Raw genomic sequence first — 21,058 nt, forward strand, 5'->3', positions numbered from 1 at the left:
GCCGCCCAGCGGCCCTGCCCCTCGCCCCTCCCCCTCTCCGCCCGGCGGGGCGGGCCCCTCCCGGCCCTGCGCGCTGAGGCGCCCGCCGCCAGCTCGGGCCAGGGCAGAGCTGCCGCCCGTTCCCGCCAAGCGGCAGCCTGGTGTCAAATGGGAGACCTGTGAGAGAGAGGGGGGGGGGGACTCCTAGTGATGAGAGCGGCCCCCACCCCTCCGGTGTCGCCCCTGAGTCATAGGAACCTGCATTCCCGAGCATTTAAAAACCATGACACCCCCCCCCCCCCATTTAGTGCTTGGGGGTCCTTTGTCTTTTCTTTCTAGATTCAGCCGTGGTAAGTTTCATGGTTTAAGCTTTGCTCTGCAACCCCACGGGCTGGATGCGTCACTCTTTTTAAAGGAAAGTTGAGCTTTTTATGTAGTCACATGACTCCATGAGTTGGGGCTTTAAGAAAAAACATGAAATATTACCAGATTCGGGAAGAGTTGGAAACAGTGATGCTTTGTCTTTATAGAGTAGTCTGCTGAGAAGCCGCAAGTGCATTGCACAGGTGGAGAAAGACGGTGTTAGCGTTGTACCTGAGAAGATAGATGATGAAATTTTGGTCCTATTCAAGTCAATTGCCAACGTCCTGATTTGAATGGGGCCAGAGTGGCTAAGTGACTGGCATCCCAGTTACACAATACACTTGCAGTTGTAGAGTGCTGGGAGTTAAACCAGCCTTCAGGGACCGCAGCAGGGAAAACGCTGCAGAGTATTTACACTCTCAGCTGGAAGTGCGCTGGCGTGGCCACATTACCAGCTCTTGCAAGGCCACAAAGAGCAGTGCATTGTGATAGCTATCCCAGCATGCAAGTGGCTGCAAGGGGTGCTTTTCAAATGCGGGGAGGGGTGGAGCGTGACAGGGAGTGTGTTGTGTGTATGTGGCAGGAGAGAGAGTGGGTTTTTGCGGGGCTGAGGGCGTCAGCATGCTGTCTTGTAAGTTCAGAGAGCAGCAGACCTCCTCCTGCTCCCTGCCTCTCTCTCACTCACTCAAAGCACGCAGCATTCCTCAGTAATGGTTGCTTTGTCCCACAGCAGATAAGCAGCCAGCTGTCAGAAATGGAGCTTTGAAAGGGCACACCTGCATTCTTACAGCGAGTTCAAAACAATGACAAGAGTGGCCACTTGACTTAAGGGGATTATGGGACGTTTCCAGAGGTCAATCAGAGCGCAGTAATGCAACACCTCATTCACACTGGCACCGCATCGCTCCAGCCGAGGCACAGCAAGTGTTATGCTTCTCGTGGAGGTGGAGTACCAGGAGCTCTCCAGCTGCAGAGTCCAGGCGCTCTAAGTGCCTTGCCAGTGTGGACGGGTCAGGAGTTAGGGCACCTGGGGCTGCTTTAATGCGCTCTAACTCTCAAGTGTAGCCAAGCCCTTAAAGTCAAGGGCAGAGTTGGGACTAGACTCTAGGTTGCCTGACTCCCAGTCCTCTAACCACTAATGGCTTAGCCTGATCTATGGGCAGAACCCACATTTAACTTCAGCTGGGTTCGGAGCAGGTGCCCATGTGGATCTGCTTGAGAGACCAGTAGAGGACTGAAATGTGGATTATGGAATAAAATGCACAGTTACTCTTTTATTTAAAAAAAAAAGTATAATCCATTCATTCAATAGAATGATATATGACCTTTTAATGCAATTTTTAAAAATAAAAGGTAAAATCTCCCTTCTTGATCTCACTCCACAACTTTCAGTGGCTCGTTAGACCTAGTATAACTATTTGTTTTATATTACCAGATTATTATTTTTTAATTTACAAAGTACAGCAATGAAGGGAGAAAATTAAATCCTTTCTTTTACTGAAATTATAAATATTTTATGGAATTACTTCAGTCTCCCACTGTAGTTCTCACTTTATCTTCTACGCTAAAGGGCTTTATAGTGTGGCTGCTTTATGAGAAAATTAGTGTCTACAGTATAGATACATGCACACACACGACATTCTCATAGATACAGCATGAGCAAAGTCCAAAGTCTGCTTTCACATAAACAAATACAACTCCCACTGAATTCAGTGCGCTATGTGCATATACCTAAAGGCACAAGGACCTTAAAGAAGACTTACAAAAACATCAGTTTTTAAGGCAATAATAGTTATAGCATGGATTCTTTAACTAAATATGTAAAGAAATTTCAGTGAGGTCTAGGAATAAGGCTCTGTTGGGTCATTAATGATGTAGGCCAGTGGTTTTCAACCTGAAGTCCGTGGATCCATGCGGGTCCACAGACTATGTGTAAGGGGTCTATGAAATGTTGTTGTTGCCACAGAACAGTGATTTTCAACTGTGGTCCACCAAACCCAGGGTGTCCGGAGACTACGTCTAAGATTTCCAAAGGGGTCTGCACCTCCCTTTCAAATTTTTTAGGGATCTGCAAATGAAAAAAGGTTGAAAACCCTGGTGTAGGCAAATGTCTTTCAAAATGCTTTCTTTTTTGTTCCTATCGTTTCAGAGGGTGAAATTCATTAAAGACTGGAGAACTGTACCATTTAAGCCCTGTGATATCTTCTTTCTGGGCAAGCAGGGGTGGCCATACAGTGGAGTCTTTGCATGGAAGTAGCAGAAGGCAGTGGCCACTATTCCAGCCTCCAGGATTTTTTTGTGCTTTAAGTGAGGAGAGTTGAATTTGAGGCAGGGAAAATAGAAGCAGGTGTAAAGTGAGCGAGTCTGTGCAAGGAACCGTGCCTTGAGAGCATGAGGCATCAGCTGTACTGTTGGAGGTGGATGCATCAGCAGAAGCCTCATCTAAAACTCCAATCCTGCAAATGTTTACCTTGAAGTAAATGAGTAGTTTCTGACTCAATGAATAAAGTTAAGCACATGCATAAGTCTGTTTAGGCCCTGATTCTTCAAATCACCAGTGCTTCTCGAATGTTAAAGTATTGCTTAAGATATGCATTTCTATAAAAACAGTTGGAATATTTCTCGAACACATTGAGTTTTATCTTGGGCATGTTCTGCATGGTGCCTGGATTATTATCATACATTAGAGAATTGTATATGTTCTTTCATGAAAAGGCACCACAAGTGGTGAATATGCTTGACTTCACAGCTTGCAGGAGCATAACTTTTTTATATATCTACACTAGGGTGACCAGATGTCCCGATATTAGGGGCTTTGTCTTATATAAGCAACAACCCCCGCCTCCCCCCCCCCCCAAAAAAAGTGTCCTGATTTTTCACACTTGCTATCTGGTCACCCTAATCTACACATACACTTGTCTGAACTTTGGGACAGATTCTCTCCTCCTGTTCCAGCCATTTTGAGCTGTCGAAGTAGCACAAAGTGCTAGAAGTTGGCCCTAACTGGCCAATTGAGAAGTTCCTCCAGCCCATGCTCTGCAAATTCTCTAATTTATGGTCCCATAGTGATTATAGCCAGTGGTGTAAATTAGTGCAGCTCCTAGTAGCTCTAATTTATCTCCATAGGCCTGAACGGGTAGCAGATGCACCATGAGAATCAGAGGCATAACCCCTGCCACTCTTTCTTCCCCCCATTCCTGTGCTAAGTAGATCTCTGTATAGGAGAGAATCAGGAGAGATCCTGTTTGCCTTCCTCAGCCTGGGTGAATAAACTGGAGTCTGCACTGATTATACAAACAGCATGCTTTGTGGTATTATTTATTTAGAAATCGTGAGTAACTACAGCTGTAGTGTTCTCATTTCTCCCAATTCTGATGGTTTAACAAAATGGGAAAACATTTGCATATTTTATTAAGGTACAAAAGACACCCCATTGTTACCTAAACACATTTAAAACATGTGAGGAAAACTCTGTATGCTCTAAATCAGATTAAAAAAACCTTTCCTTATAAGGAGTAGTGGCAATATTGTGTTTAGTATAACAAGAGTTCTTTACCCATTTAAAAAGAAAAGACATGCTGGTGCTGGCAAATTGAACCTAGCAACAAAGAGCTAAGCAGTTATTTAGAAAAAACATTGTGTGATCCACATTAGCTGAGCTTGATTTTACTTTAAAGACATGTAGAAGAGCAAATAATATAAAACACAAAACTAGGTAATATCAAACATCCTAAAGTTGATATCATATACATCTGCATAAAAGTACACTTGATACTTTAATTTGTGGAACTAAGTTAAGTTGTTTTTTTTTTTAAAGGTACTCCTTGAAATTTAAAATTGTTGTACTCTACACACAAAAAGTGGAATAAAGGAAAAAAACATACATTTGGAATGATGTACAGATACTGGAAATGTATTCTCATTGGATTATGCATATCATCGTATGGCCTCTGATATTACTCTTGAACAAAAAGAATTAACAAGTGCCAATAGTGTGAGAGGAAAGGAAAGTTACCCAGTCTGAGTGCATTAATCACTTTTGAGAAGAAAGACATTTTCTGGATTTTTTTGTTTTTGTTTTTTGCAAAAAAGTTTTGAGGACATCAGCCTTCCTGACAGGCTCAAGATGAAAACTAGACTGTCAAGCACATTCTTTGGTAATTGCTTGGTATAAAGAAGTTTGTAATCCAAACTACTTTTTTTTTTGGGCTACTCCAAAAATCTGTGGCAATTTCCAGCTAATCATCAGTTGAGATCTGTTTTGTAATGGCCAGATAAAGTACAAGTACATTTTTAACTAAACTAGGTTTCCACACACAGATAAAAGTTAATGGATGTACAATAACCTATAGTTCCTAGCAGCACTTATATGAACTATGAATCTTTATTAAAATGACAAGCACAACTGCAAGGTTTCTGGTTCTTTACATTTTCAGTTTGTTTCTGAAGCAGACATATGTACCTGTACCAGGGTAACGGACACCTCAAGAGAAAGTAGATAAGTTAGAATCACTTGGTTAAAGGTGAGGAAAGAAATATCAGCTCATACAAACTCATGGAGGTCTAGGATTGGTGGAATTAGTAATACACTAATAGCAAATTGGAAGAGATAAGTGTGTGTAAAGGTCAGACAGTGAAACTATTTTAAAGAGGAGAAAAGACTAAGATTGTTTCATTTTATTACAACGTGCAAACTGCAATGCTGGTTATAGTGTAACCTTCCCTCATAGTTAACTTATGTGAAGAATGACTTTACTATGGGAGGGTTCAATTGTATTAAGACCAAAAGAATCTTTGTGTGTGTTTGATAAAAGATTTCTGGGCATAGAGATAAATGTAGATCTCAGGGAGCCACTGCAGCTATAGTATTGGTTGATGAGAGTGATGGTGCAAATGAATGAGCTCAATAAATAGGGTATTTATAAATGCAGGTTATAATCGTAGGTTAGTATGATACTTTCACATTAAAAATAGGCTGGGCAACAACCGACTTACTTAAACTAAATCCAATCACCATAGCAACTTAAAGTGCCTGCTGTTTCCACTTAATGCCCATAAATAAAACAAACCGGTATCAACTGATAATGCTGAAAAAACAACACCTTCCCCCCAATGATTTATCACACTAGGTGTTTTTAATAACTTGGTTTTCTGAGCTTTAGAGATATAGTCTTTATAATGTGATTTTTCAAATATCTTTTCCCTTGAGTCTTGTTTCATTCTTCTTCTTCCTCTTCCTCCTCCTCTTCTTCTTTTCCCATTGTTTCCACAAGGAGTTCTGCGGTACAAGTTGCTTCCCCAAGGCTATTAACAGCTTTGCAGGTGTATTTGGCATCATCGTCCCCACAAACTTCAGAAATAGTCAAAGAACAGTTCCCATCCTCATCATAATCTATCTGGAAGTGACGAGATTCTTTAATAGATTGGTCATCTTTGTACCAGATTACCTCAGGGTCAGGGTAGCCTGTGACAGTGGGAAAGAACAGCAGCTGCAATAAGCCAAGACACTAAATGCTATTAACCTGTAAATGTTTTAGGCCCCAATCCCACATAGATTTATGCATATGCTTATATTTAAGCACACGAGTAGTTCTACTGAACTCTAATGAACATATATTAAAAGTAACAACTACTTTTTAATATCTACAGTCGTCTGCTGCCACTTCCCTACAAAAAACAAAAAATTGAAATTAACAGTGGAAGCATTCACTAATCTGACTTGTCACTATTTTCTAATGAAAGAAGAAAGCTTTTCACAGCAGCTCAGTCATCAACTAGTAGGGGTCCCTAATGAGAGACTTGAGGCTCCCTATTAGGACATGAAGCATTCACAGTGCTTGCAGTCTTAACAATCCCCAACACGGAGATTTAAATACCAGAGGGATGAGATTGTGTGCTGTGCCTCTAGATTAGGGCAGCCTTCTCATGCTGCCTTATGGGCAGCAAAGCTGCTCAGAATCTCTGAAGTGCTAAGTGCTGTGGCCCCACCTGTCCTCAGCATGTCCAACCTGTGCCTAGCATGCCCCTGTGCCAGGGCTTTTGAGGAGGTCTTTGAAAGACAGTATTGCAATACTCATGGCCAGGGGAATTCTCCACACATTAGATCCAGGACTTTTGGAACCCTTTTACACTGCTCAGGCCCTTTTATCCAACACAAAGGGATCACAGTGGGGTTGAAGATCTCACCCCAGTAATAGAACCCAGGCCAATCTGAGATTAATCAGATTGACTAAGTGGGGGCCTGGAAAAAGTAGTCATGTTGGTACAAATCTCTATAGGGGACAGAAGGAAAGGAATTGGAAGCATATATCTGCCCTCGTGTCTTTTTTGACCCCACTTTCCACACTATTCTCACCCCCGTTCTGCAGGGCACTTCCCTCTCCAGCTTGAGGAGAGCTCTCTACTCCTTTCCTGGGGAGAGGAAACTCCTCATTTGCTTCTTCCCTATCTCTTCTCTTCTCTCTCTGAGAAAGAGACCAGCAATTTGGTGGGGAAGAAGAAGATAGAGAAGAACTCTCCTCTCCTGTTACACATCTAAGGTCCCCATCACACCCTCCTGATTATCCATCCCAATGTGAGTGTCTGAGACTGCTGAAAGCAAACAGTTCCAGCACAACTGTACTGCATGAGCAGCTCCCTATTGTAAAAAGGAGAGCACAGGCTCTCAGACTATTCTCTTACCTGCTGCATCAGCAAAGTGCTAAGTAAAGACCCAATAATGGCTCCCTGTTTAAACAAATCAGTAAAGGGCAGGAGTGCCAGGAACCCAGTACTGATCCATTGTGAGTTTGGAGCCCTACCACAGGACACTAATCTATTCCATCCATCCATTGCCCCCTTCATTGCAGTATGTGAGCACTTACCAACATTAATTAATTTACCCTTACAATCCCTCTATGAGGTAGGGATCTTAGCCATGGAGAAAGATTAAGTGACTTGCCCATGGGAGCTCTGTAGAAGCTGGTTTCTTTTTCATGGCAAGCATGGGAGATCACCAAGTGGCTCAAAATATATTCTATTATTGCAACATGTTCCATGCTGTAAGTGTGCACATAATGGCAAAGCTGAAGGGAACTAAAGCAAAAAAGCATGATGGAGCAATACAGAGAAATGACAGGGGAGGGGAGAAAGCAAAATGATGACACAGACATTAATTTAAAGTACCTTCAATTTTGCAGTCAAATCTAGCAGCACTTCCTTCCACAACTTCTATGTCCAGGATTGTTTTAGTAAAATATGGCTTTACATGGGGTTTTTCCTCTGCCAGTGCTTCAAGGAAAGCCCTGGCAGCATCATCTAGAGGAAGTAAAGGAGGCTTAGTTATTTTGAAATTCCCTAGGAATGAGGTTGGGGTTTTTTAAATAACCAAACAATTGCAGAAAGCAGCTTTTTTTTCATTACGCTTAATGCTATAAAATTAATGGAATAGTGAGACTATGTCACCCTTTTGCGTAGTCTTTAACAGCCAGACAAAGATTCAGACTATCAAACAGAATGAGTTATGTACATGGCAAAGTGCAACATAATGTAATTTAGTTATTTTCCTTATATTTGTCTATGACCATTAGGCTGGGCATTTCCTGGCAATTAGGCTGACTTAGAAACTCAAAGTTCATATGTAAGCACCCAAAAAAATGGCCTGATTTTCTGAGGGGTTGCACACCTGCCATCCCCATTAACTTACATGGCAGCTGCTGCATGCGGCACCCCTGAAAATCAGGTCATTTATTAAGGTCTCTAAATACAGATTTGGGTGCCTACCTTTAGGCACATGTATTTGAAAATTTTGGCCCTTGTCTGAGAAGCCCTGGCAGCATTGTGCATGGAGATACACAAAATACTGCCTGCATTCCACTCCTAGACACAGCTAGTGCTGTTATTTGTATGAGAACTAAATACACCCCTTGCAAAATATTATATCGTGAACCCACACACATTATGTATATAAAAAACACTCTCCAAAGCTGATTTAAGTAGAGCTGACAAATGTGCCTTTATTACTTGGCATTACAGCAAGCACTTTCTGCCTCCGAGAATGTGCAGTGAACCATTCTGAGCAATAGATCAATCCTGATGGGCGCGGGCGCGCACACACGCACACACACACACACACACACACACACACGCTTAATGATGCAACTTTGTTAGTCTCCAATAGTCTTTAGGATTTTGTTTGGTTTTATATGACAGATGCAGTTTAAAAGGTTTTCTATCATTAAACTCTTTGTTCAGACTTGGTAGAGGACATTGTATAGATAAAATTATTACTACCTTTTACAATTCAGTGCAGTTCCTTACCATCCAGGTCTACTTTATCTTTATTTATAGGACTGGTAGGTGAGCTTGTAGAGGCCTTCCTTCCACTCAGACCAGAAATCATTGCCATGGAGGATAGTCTCCCTATGGCTCGGACAGCATGACCTGTTTTCTGAAACATAACACAGAGGCTTCTCATGAGTTTAACCTCATGGGTACACATCTTTTCTGTAGCAGGAGGACTGTGGACAAATGACTTAGGGCCTGATCCAAAGCCTATGGGGGTCAATGGACAGACTCTTTATTAAGTCATTCTATTGTTCTAGATTAGAGAGACAGGCCAGAGCTGCCAAGTTCAGGTGCAGATATAAACTTTCACAAAGGATTCAGACACAAGGTTCATCACTGTTCTTAACAGAGGATGAAATGCATCCCTTTGCAGTGGGTCAGCACAAAGCCTATGAACCAGAGAATGCCTCATATTAAAACCTACATAGGGCTTAGATAGCAGATAAGCCTTTGTGCTGGCCCACTCTACGGGGCTGAACTTCACCCACAATGAGTAACCAGCTAGTGTGAAATGAATGAGCAAGTGCCATCTGCATGTTAGAAGAATTTAACTTGGCAAGCCTCTGAAATGACGTGATATTAGCTAATGCAAAATGCTAAAAAATGTTGATATGATAGACTCTATAGTATAGATACTAAGTGTAATCTCCTTTGTAAGGTTTGTATAGGCACCTGTCAAAATTTATAAATAGGGATGTATATGGTGTAGAAGGTACATGATGAACATATATTGCTCAGTATTTTGTAAGCTGGTCAAAAGATTTGATCCATGCCACTGGATCTGCTACTCCATCCATGAGAACAGCCCAGATGGAGCTCCTACAGTGGCTCCAGCATCAAGGAAACAGAAGATGCGGGGACAAAACGTTTAAATAAAAATTAATTAAGCCATCTGATGGGGGATTCATAAATGTCTGAGAAGAACAATAAAAGATCTCGGTGCCCAGAGAGGATGGGAGTCTCTGGATTAGGAAAACAAATCCCGCTAAAAGTGTCTTTCTGGTCAGCTCCATTAGGGACCCGATTATCCCTGGCCCTACTGTGAATGTGGAGAGGGGTGCAAGGTTCCATGCATAAGAAGCTTTCTCCTCCAAGGACCCTCATACACAGGGACAGGGAAAATCCCTACTTAGAATCAAAACCTTGTAGTAGCCTTGTGATAGCACTTGTGACATTTATGCACCCACACCTCTGCTACTGCCCCTGCTATTACATTAGCAATAAAAAACATAGCTGCTCTATTGCAACTGTGCACTGGCTGCAACTGGATTTTCATTAGCAGCAGAAGCCCTCTGTAATGATACATCTCAGAATTACAGAAGCTAGAAATGGAAGAGACCTATTAGGGCATCTAGCCCACTTCCTTGCCCTCTTTATTACCTGCCATTTTCTTCTGGCCATATATTTCTTCATCCTATCTTTGGAAAGTTTTTTGGCTTCCATGTTTTTGGTGTCTTTTTGCAGCCAAGGATGCTGAAGACATTGAGTACAATCTAAGCGGCTCCTGTTTTTATGTAAAGAGACTAAGTCAGTGTTGCCAATACACAGGATAGAACCTATTTGCTTTTATGTTATTGTTTCCCTTTTTCTTTTTTAAGCAGTAGATTTCTGCATACTTTATTAAACTAGCCTTAATGGTACAGCTACTTACTAGCTGTGGTTATTTACTATCTGTTACACTCACTGTCTATGCCAAGTTTAACGGATTTTGAAGGCTTTTTGTGGGGAAGGCTACACATTGTAAAAATATTAATAAAATATTGTCAAAAAAGAGCCATACATTATAGCCACAGCATAATCATCTCGTTACAATGCCTACAAAACCCTGCTTGCTGATCATGGCTTAGCAGGTGATGAATAGTGACAGTTCCTCTTCTTTTTTTTACTCTCTTACTAACTTTCCTATTCCTACCATGCCTCACCTTAATTATCCCACCCATTAAATAAAATTTAACAAACACATATGTCTAACAAAGCTGTGACAGTTCACCTCTGTATTCACTTGCTTATAAGTTATAGGTATATAACACTTTGTTTTGTATCACTTAGACTGTCAGGCCTCCAAGACAGGAACTGTCTCTTCCCTAGGTATATTCAGTGTTCACAACAATGCGGCTTTAATCTTGACTGAAGCCTTTGGGCACTACTATAATATAAATGTTTGCTACTATTAATAAAAAGGGTGGTGGACCATGGCTTTTGTGAAACTGAACTTTATGAGAGTCATAAGAAATGTATTGTCATGTCAAAGCCATCCACTCAGGGGCATCAGATTTAAAAACAGGGCTTGAGAAAATTAAAACAAAATCCTATTGCAATCCACTCAGATCAAGAAGCAGCATTTCATGCTGGGATCTTTAACTCCCATGTACTACATCACTATATTAATGAGGATGACCACTCAAACCACATAGTACAATTCCATGGGATGTATTTGGCATATGTATCCATCCCTGAGGGAAAGGAAGTGAAAAGAATGAGCAGACACTAAAGTGCTCCATTCCAATATGTGCAGTGTTAAGTGAATGATGGCTGTGGTGACCAACAAAAAGACACAAAAGTGCTGGAGCATTCAGAGCTCCTTATTCATTGCTCCCCAAGGTGTTTGAGTATCCCCCCCCCCCTTTTTTTTTTTTACAGAGTGTGGGAGCAAGAGGTGTACAAATTCAGTTAAATATGGAAGTGCAAAGTATGTCAAATTCAACAGCTTTACTTCATATCCTTCTTTAGCAGATTGCTAATAAAGTCCTTGGCATCATCAGAGATTTCATCAAAAGCTTCATCATCAAAGTCCCAGGTTGCTGAGGTAACATTGGCTAAAGTTTCATTGTCATTGTCTCCCATGAAAGGAGAAAGTCCACTGACCCTGGGGATAAAAAACAACAACAATCCACAAAACAGTGTCAGTCTTTAAATGAGCACAGATAACAGTCAACATACTTGTGACAGCTCTTTGCTCTCTGAAAATCTGTATCAGTAGAAGTCACATGTCAACTTAAAATAATATGCTTGAAAGTTGATATACAGGCAAAGTAAATGGGAAGAGGACTATAATTTAAATTCCCAAAGCTAAAAGAAAGATTCTCTTTCTTATACCTCCCCCATTTTTGGGAGGTGGGGAGAGACAACAGCAGTTAGGTAAAGATGAAGTGGAGAGTTAGAGATACCATAATAATTTGCTACATGGAAAGATCAGTTCTCCTCAGATGATGACTATGCAAAGATACTGTAATTCAGCAGATCTGCTTCTTGTGTATAGTCAAAGTCATATTTGCCAACTTTAGTGACAGAAATAAGACTTTAGTGCTTTTCACTCCTCATGCTCGGGCAAGGCCAACATAGCTAGAAGCGAGAACTGGATCCTGTCCCTTCTCATGCATTAACAAAGTTCTTTTCTAAACATTGATTACAGGCCAGTTATAATGGTGCAACCTCACTCTAGGCAATGGAGTTGCACAAACGTATCTGCAGACATAATTTGGCTTTCAGGTCTGTTATTTCTGATCACGGTGCATGAGAACGAAATAACATAGCTAGTTTCTGATATGTGAGGTTGAGTTTGCAGGGCTGGCAATTAGAAGAAATATCTTTGTACTGAGCAAATTTGATCTGTTGTCACTGAGGGAGAGACACACACAAACATGGGACCTCCACCTCATCATGCCATTTTTACAGAATATCTTTTCAGAGTAGAGCAACACTTTAAGTGACACTATAACCTAATAGCTATGTAAGTGATGACAACTCAATATTCAGGTTTCAGAGTAGCAGCCGTGTTAGTCTGTATTCGCAAAAAGAAAAGGAGTACTTGTGGCACCTTAGAGACTAACAAATTTATTTGAGCATAAGCTTTCGTGAGCTACAGCTCACTTCATCGGATGCCTTCAGTGGAAAATACAGTGGGGAGATTTATATACATAGAGAACATGAAACAATGGGTGTTATTATTGCATCTAGAAATCAGCTGTGGAAAGGTCAAAGAAGGCCTATAATGATTCATTACTATAATCATATAGCAACATCAAGAACAGAAATGGGCCCAAGCTGCAAAGTTCTGATACTGATCTGAACTCTTCCAAAGTTCAGGAACATTCATATCCGTGGATTCAAGTTCGGCCCTTTTCAGAAATAAGCCACAGAGGTCAGATATGGATCGGGCTCCAGTCTTTTCCAGAGTTTGGGGTTGTTCAAATCCTAGTTTTGGCTCATTACTAATAAGAGGAAGCACTGGGATTCAAACATTTTTCCAAAACCTCTGTTTTGCACATGGTAAACTAAAGGGTCAGCTCTGTTAATCCAGCCACTGAGGGGGAAGCAAGGAACTGTCCAGAACAGGGGCAGGCAAACTTTTTGGCCTGAGGGCCGCATGGGGTTTCGGAAATCGTATGGAGGGCCGGTTAGGGGAGGGGGTTGTGGCCTGGCCCCCACCTCCTATCTTCCCCGCCCGGGACTCCTGCCCCATCCAACCCCCACCTGTTCCCTGACGGCCCCCGGAACTCCTGCCCCTGACTGCCCCCTGCCGCCCTATCCAACCCCCCTCTCCTTCCTGACAGCCTCCCTGGGATCACTGCCCCCATTCAACCCCTTGTTCCCACCCCGACCCCTATCCACACCCCACTCTCTGACCACCACCCCAAACTCCCCTGCCCTCTATCCAACCCTGCCTGTTCCGTGCCCCCTTACCACGCTGCCTGGAGCACCCATGACTGGCGGCGCTGGAGCTGGGCCACGCCCCCGCTGCTACCACATAGCACAGAGCACCAGGTCAGGCCAGGCTCTGCAGCCCCGCCGCCCAGAGCATTGTGCCGGCGGTGAGGTGAGGCTGTGGGGGAAGGGGATCAACAGGGGAGGGGGCTGGGGGGCTAGCCTCCTGGGGCAGGCGCTCAGGGCCGGAGCAAGAGGGTCCCGTGGGCCACATGTGGCCCGCGGGCCATAATTTGCCCACCTCTGGTCTAGAATGTTGGTTTTCAAATTGTGGGGCAGACATGATTATCAAGGAGATGCAAGGACCTGACTAGTTGTTAATTTTTTCTTGTTTCTTCATGGTATCCAGTGTATGCTGGTCCAATTCCCTGGAGAGCTCAACCCTGTCCCCTTGTGCCCTAAGGCAGGGTGGGTGGGGGGAGGTTGGTCCCAGAATCCCTGCTCTCTCCCCCCACCCCCATCCCAGTTACTATTACCCAGCATGCTCAGCACTGAGCCACCATCCTATTGCTGGCCAGCTATCATGGGAACTGCACAGCCTTGCGAGAACTTCCTCCTTTTCTATCACTCTCACTCCCCCCATGACTGCACTGGAAATCAACATGGCAGGGACCCTGTGCATGGGCCTGGCCCCACAGCAAAGGCCTCACACGCCTGGAGGGGGTAGAACCAATGAACACAAGTTGCCATTCCACGTAGCTGGGATTCAAACGGGATGTGTGTGAGCCTCCTCCCACCCCTGCTGCTCATGTGGGGATTTTCTCCTTTCCTCTGGGGTCCAAACTGGGCACCATCTGGGTACCCCTTGTGCCAAAGGGGCACATATGGGATAAGGAATCTCCAAGGGGAGGTGCAGTAAAAAGCGTTTGGGAACTTCTGGTCTAGAATAGTCCATAGAAAGACAGGGTACAGGAGTATAGGTCAGTGCATCGCCAGCTGCCTAATTGTGCCCAATGGAGTCTGTTCATTCTGGGAACCAAGTAAACATATATCATCATTACCACCGTGCCTTAGTGCTTACCCTGATGACTGACATTCACAAAAATGAAAGCAGACAAGGCTGTTATTATTGCGTAAGAGGATATAAATACTGTTGTCATAATCCACTGAATGCTTTGGTGTCCCTTCAAGTGTCGGGAAGTGGGCATGAACCTTAGAGCTCCTATGCCGCTGTCAGACAGTAGTAACGTTTGGTTACTACCAGTGAGGGCTAGATTCAAGCTAGTGAACAAGGGATGAAGTTTCTGTCCCACTAATGTATCAAAGTTGCTCAGACTCCCATGACATTTGCTTCGTTGCCCTCCACTAGGTATGATTTATCATGGTATGGAAATTCTGTTTTTTTTAAAGCACACAATTCAATTAAAAACATTCTTAAGAATGTAGGCAGTGTTGGTGTAGCTGTGACAGTCCCTGGGTATTAGAGAGACCAGGTGAGTGAAGTAATATCTTTTGTTGGACCAACTTCTGTTGGTAAGAGAGCTGAGCTTTCGAAAGCTTGTCTCTCTCACCAACAGAAGTTGGTCCAAATAAAGATATTACATCACCCTCCTTGTCATACTTAAGAATGTTATTTCAAGACAGGTTGTCTTCCATTCAGTTTAAATAAAAAGAAAAGTAACACGGCTGTTACTCTGAAACCTTAGTTTAAATAGTTGCTAACTAACTGCTGTTTAAAACAATTACCACTAGAGGGCAACTCTGTCCAGGCTATTATTTTTCAGTATGCTTGGACTCAATGTCATTAAGAAAAGGAGTACTTGTGGCACCTTAGAGACTAACAAATTTATTTAAGCATAAGCTTTCGTGAGCTACAGCTCACTTCATCAGATGCATGCAGTGGAAAATACAAGTGGGGAGATTTATATACACAGAGAACATGAAACAATGGATGTTACCATACACACTGTAACAAGAGTGATCAGGTAAGGTGAGCTATTACCAGCAGGAGAGAGAGGGGGGACCTTTTGTAGTGATAATCAAGGTGGGCCATTTCCAGCAGTTAACAAGAACGTCTGAGGAACAGTTGGGGGGGGTGGGGATAGTTTTACTTTGTGTAATGACACATCCACTCCCAGTTTTTATTGTTTTATTGTTTAAGTTAATTGTATCCAGTTTGCAAATTAATTCCAATTCAGCAGTCTCTCACTGGAGTCTGTTTTTGAAGTTTTTTTGTTGAAGAATTGCCACTTTTAGGTCTATAATTGAGTGACCAAAGAGATTGAAGTGTTCTCCAACTGGTTTTTGAACGTTACAATTCTTGACGTCTGATTTGTGTCCATTTATTCTTTTACGTAGAGACTATTCAGTTTGGCCAATGTACATGGCAAAGGGGCATTGCTGGCACATGATGGCATATATCACATTGGTAGATGTGCAGGCTGCACCATCTGGGTACCCCTTGTGCCAAAGGGGCACATATGGTATAATGATAATGGGATAATGTGCAGGCTGCACATCTACCAATGTGATATATGCCATCATATGCCAATATCTGATGTACGCCACCTAAAATTCTGACCTAGAGAGAACCATAGTACTATACAGATTCAACTCTGTAAGGTGCTCTCAGGTCCAGATCCCAGAAAGCACCTAAGTACATACATAATTTTAAGCAATGGGACTACTTTTGTTCTTAAAATTAAACATGCGCTCAAGTGCATCCGATGAAGTGAGCTGTAGCTTACGAAAGCTTATGCTCAAATAAATTGGTTAGTCTCTAAGTTGCCATAAGTACTCCTTTTCTTTTTGCAAATACAGACTAACACGGCTGCTACTCTGAAACCTGTCAGGTGCTTTGTTGACTCAGGGTCGCAATGCTCCACATCTATGGGTGAAACAGCCACCTTTGTTGGCTCTTTCTGACCATTTCAACCTCCTTTTTATGAGGTTAGACTCCAATAATATCACTGCTCCTGAACAAAACAAAATTAGGTGGAACTCACTGGGTTTTAAAAACACTCTGGATTAAAACATGTGAAGTCATCTCTAAATATATTGTTGACAGAAAGCACTTGAAGAATGAAAGATCAGGCCCAGTGGCACTGTGCTGAAAGACCCACTATCCTTCAAGAATTGCTTCGGTCCATACATTCTAAAGATACTAGACTTTCACAGAATTATTAACAGCCCCCACAAAAAGAGTTGTGTTACTCCCCTTTGTCACTAACAATTCCATCCAAAATTTGGTACAAAGCCTGCTCCCAAGGGTTGTGCGGTTATAAGTAAACAGGAAAATATCCACTCTTTGCAGCCCCATTTCCTCACATAAAGGTACCACTAAATATTTTACTGCCTCTGGAAGTTGCCTGTAACAGAGTCTAGTATCTCATATAGACATTTGGAAAACTAGCTAGGTACAGTATGTGAGGTGGAGGCATGAACCCCAGAGGGGAAGAAGTAAATCAAAATGCGCAGATGTATTTGCTCCTTATTTGAGAAATGTTTTATTCTCTTAATTTACACCATGTAAGGTACACTCAGATGCTACACTGAAGGGCATCTTTATAAGTGTGTACAATACTATAAGTCACATGTATGAACGTGTAATAAGACCTATGAAAACTGCAAGATTAATGTGTGACAAAGTGACAATGTAAAATGACATCTTACTTCACAATATCTGTTCTGTCTTTTACACATATTTGTTTACTAGCTAAGACAAGTTTTCACTCCTCGTAGCACTGCAGAGTCAGTATGGCCGCTGGTAGAGTGAAATGGATTCTATTCTGCCTTCATGCTTCATCAGCAAATATCATTAGATAAGTTATTGATGCAGAATCTCTGGCCCTGTTTAAGCAAAGTACTCAAGGATGTGCTTAAGTCCATTCCTGCTCAACAAAGCATTTCAGCATGTGCCTAAGTCTCATCAAAGTCACTGTTATTAAGAGGCCATGTAAGAGGCAGAAAGAACTCATCTTGTTTCAGGAGGAGTCTGTGATTCCAAATCTGGAGCCACACTATCATTGTTACAGAGTCTCTTTTCTGACTATAACTGCACCATAAGTGAAACTAGCTCCCAACCAGCACTTCATTCAGCAGATCAATACAATTGCTGCAGGGGTCATAATTTCACACAAATTAAGTGTTCTTGAACGATTTAGTCTTGAAAAAATACTTGTGTGGTCATTGCAGGGGGAATCCCACTCTCCATCAATACTTGATTGCAAATGTGACCTTTGTACAATCTCCACAAATAATAGTACACAGATTATTTCAGGGAGAGATAGACACAGGCAGGCCCATTTCAGTGAGATTAGGACTTTTTGCTACCATGCAAAAGACTGGATTTTTCATGCCTGGTTTATCAGTTCCAATACTAGTAGGGGCTGGGAGAGCTGTAGAGGTAATGTCTTGTGGGGATATAGCAACTTCATTGTTCTGCAGCAACTTCTCAGGCCTAACTAAGGGTAATGGTGGGAGAAGCAATATCATTGTCCTGCAGAGTGCTTGGAGGCTCAGGGTCATACCAATGGAAGTCGGGAGAGAAAAGAGTAAGTTTTTAGAAAAAATGGAGTGGGTGACATACAGGAATGTTTGGTAAGCTCTAAAATGCATTCACTGTACTTAGTAAATTACATGTAGCAGCCCACTGTACATTAAGCAACCAAAACTCTCTCCTCTATTCTGTGCTTTCCAAATACTATTTCAAAATACTGTTGTTTAAAACTCAATCAAGTTTTCCTACTGCTGGACCTTCCATGCTGTTGAGAATTTACACGGCCATAATAACTATTCCTTTACTCCTGAGTTAAAGTGCGAGTCAGTTGATTTGCCTTGGGAATACTTGTAAGGAAGGCCATATCTCTGTATGTATTCAGAAAACAAAACAAAGAAAAACTGGCAGCTAATGGATGCAGTACCCACAACCTCTTATCTTTAACACAGAACTTCTTGACTTGGGGACTCAATTGTTCCTTTCTTAATAGCCATTTAAAGTAATAAATGCCTAGCAATTGGTTTGATGGGTTATGGAAACAATTTCCTTTTAGGAATGCTGAAGCTAAGTGATAAAAATGAACTGCATGTGCCCAGGAAAATTAATTTTGTGTGTAAGCCATGATCTTACTATTAGACAAATATCAGGCTGTTTACTGAAAACATTTTTCCAGCTACTTAACGAGGCATCTTTCTGGCATCCTAAGTACAATTTGTTTAAAAAGTCTTTCGCAATTTCCATTTTTAAGTAAAGGACTGAGATATTTTACTCTCTTGACAATGCTCAGTATTTATGTACCTGTTCTTGGAAGATCCTGAGTGCCTATATTTATAGACGTTAAGACCAGAAGGAACCATTAGATCATCTAGCCTGAGCTCCTGCACAACACATGCCATAGAATTTCATCCAGTAATTCCTGCAGTAAGACCATGAATAATCAAAGGAAATTGAGCATGCTCAACACCTCACACAGTCACTCACTGAGCATTGCCTCCCATGCTCAGCATCTCCCATGATTAGACTTCAAGGATGCTGAGTTCCACTTTACAACCCTTTCAACATACTGCCAATGACAAATGAGCAAAACTGACTAACTGTTAGAAGGAATCAAACACACTGGTTCTAGTAGCCTTACCAGGTAGTTAAAGTAAGTACACTTAGGTGAACATGATCATAACTAAGGCTGCGAGTTTGTCACGGAGGTCACGGATTCCATGACTTTCCGTGACCTCCGTGATTTCTGCAGTGGCACTGCCGCTGCTGGGGCAGTCTTGGGCGACCGCACCCTCCCCACCCCCGGCAGCAGCAGCAGAGTTTGAGTGTGGGAGGGGACAGGGCGTTGGGGCACGGGATGGGGTGAGGCAGGCTCTGGGCGGCACTTACCTGGGAGGCTCCCCAGAAGTGATGACATTCCCCTCGCTCAGCTGCTAGGCAGAGGCATGGTCAGGCAGCTCTGTGCGCTGCCTCTGCCTGCAGGCAGCGCCGCAGTTCCCAGCCAATGGGAGCTGCGAAGCCAGTGCTCGGGGTGGAGACAGCTCGCAGAGCTGCCTGGCCATGCCTCTGCCTAGGAGCAAGGGGGATGTTGCCACTTCCAGGGAACCCCCAGGTAAGCGCTGCCTAGAGCCCACCTCACCCTGTCCTGTGCTCCAACCCCCTGCCCCCTCTCACACCAAACTCTGCTGCTGCAGGGGCACAGGAAGGCATGGAGCCAGATAGGGAGTCTGCCAGCCCCGCCAACTCCCCCCAGCACCAGCAGGAGGCCCGGGCCGTGCACCACCGCCCATCTCCCCAGCACCCATGGGCGGGGGTCCCGGGCCACATGCCACCACTCTCCCGCAGCACCCATGGCACCCCCGGGCAGCCCCCACAAGTTTTAGTCAGGGTTATATCGTAAAAGTCATGGACAGGTCACGGGCCAGGAATTTTTCTTTACTGCCCGTGACCTATCTGTGACTTTTACTAAAAATACCTGTAGCTAAAACATAGCCTTAATCATAACATCACAGGAGATCAGATGGTAATTTAGCTCTTGTAGCTACAATATGAAATCAGTTGATGCTCTCAGTCCATTTCCTAGTGAACATACCCTGACATTACAAAACAACCTCCATCACAGTTGGCACCAACTGGCTCCAGTGTTGGAAATCTCAGGAGAGACAATAAGAATGGAATGGACCATGGAGACCTGGGGTTGGTTTCTTCAGAACAGGTTAAAGGCACAAGTGTCAGGCAAGTGAGAAAACACAACTAATTCTCCTTCATTTTGAAACACAGAATCACAACACTTGAGGATTCTTTACTGGTTGCATCTAAAGAACGTGCAGCGCACTTTCAGTTTCAGAATTAGCTATGCTTAAGTCTTTACTGTTGACCTGGGCCAGATTTAAACCAGTGACCTAAATGTATCCAGTTACCAGTGCCCTGAATCATTCCATACCAGTTCAAAAAGAGAACAATGGAGGAAGATCTTTCTACCAACCCAAGTGCCCTACAAGAAGGCAATGGAAGCAATGATCAATCATGAATTGATAAAGGATGGAATCTGATAGCCTAGTCTCATGAGATTATGAAGGTCAGGTGAGCACATGTACAGTGTTCTGTCAACTGCAGGACGATCCTGAAAAAAGGGTTCATGGTGAAATTCCATATGAAGTACTGGAAATCCAAACCAATCTATACCACAGTGGAAAGTTATGATTTCAGAGAGATCAGGTACTTTTAAAGGATATAGCACAAATGGGACTAATAAAGCGAATTGAATTACTGAAAGTAAGTGGAGAAGTGAATCAGCAACAGTAAATCCGTGCCTGATTTATCCAGATGTCTGGGTACCAGAAAGACAAGTGGTATTCCATCTTGTAATAATGTGTATACACAACTGACTTAACCTGAATTTTTGTATTGAAATAAAAATAGAATTTAAAAAGAGTTTTATGTTACTGAATGTTAGCAATACAGCTGTCCAAAAGGGTTCATCAGAAAAGAGCCAAGAATAGTAAAAATAAACAAAAATTCTGTAGCGCCTGCAAAACTAAATGGCATATAGACAGCTGGAAAGAATTCATTAGGGTTATGCGCCAATTAGACAAAAGTTATTATAAACGCAAAGAGAAACCCTGAAAATAGACATAAATGGAGATGATTCACACAACCCGTAGTTTTTGTGGCATGTTACTTCAAAGTCAATACATCAACTAAAGATGATGGAACAAGATAGTGAAGTAGAACAGGACAGTAAGTGAGATCAAA

At 42.7% G+C, this 21,058-nt stretch overlaps 1 protein-coding gene across 5 annotated transcripts in view; it reads right to left on the reverse strand.

Annotated features, from left to right (window-relative positions):
- Positions 1–3,650: 3,650 nt before the first annotated feature.
- Positions 3,651–21,058, reverse strand: part of MYLK (myosin light chain kinase) — a 320,305-nt gene continuing 302,897 nt past the window's right edge. For all 5 annotated transcript variants that reach the window (XM_074967150.1, XM_074967152.1, XM_074967151.1 and 2 more), the window contains 5 exons: positions 11,381–11,533; positions 10,048–10,171; positions 8,641–8,770; positions 7,507–7,638; positions 3,651–5,806 (listed from right to left, as the gene is read on the reverse strand). In XM_074967150.1, coding sequence (XP_074823251.1) covers positions 5,559–5,806; positions 7,507–7,638; positions 8,641–8,770; positions 10,048–10,171; positions 11,381–11,533 — 787 coding nt within the window. In that variant the 3' untranslated portion in view covers positions 3,651–5,558. The remainder of the gene's footprint in view (positions 5,807–7,506; positions 7,639–8,640; positions 8,771–10,047; positions 10,172–11,380; positions 11,534–21,058) is intronic.

This window comes from Natator depressus, chromosome 11, assembly GCF_965152275.1.
Source record: "Natator depressus isolate rNatDep1 chromosome 11, rNatDep2.hap1, whole genome shotgun sequence".
Classification (NCBI taxonomy): domain Eukaryota; kingdom Metazoa; phylum Chordata; order Testudines; family Cheloniidae; genus Natator; species Natator depressus.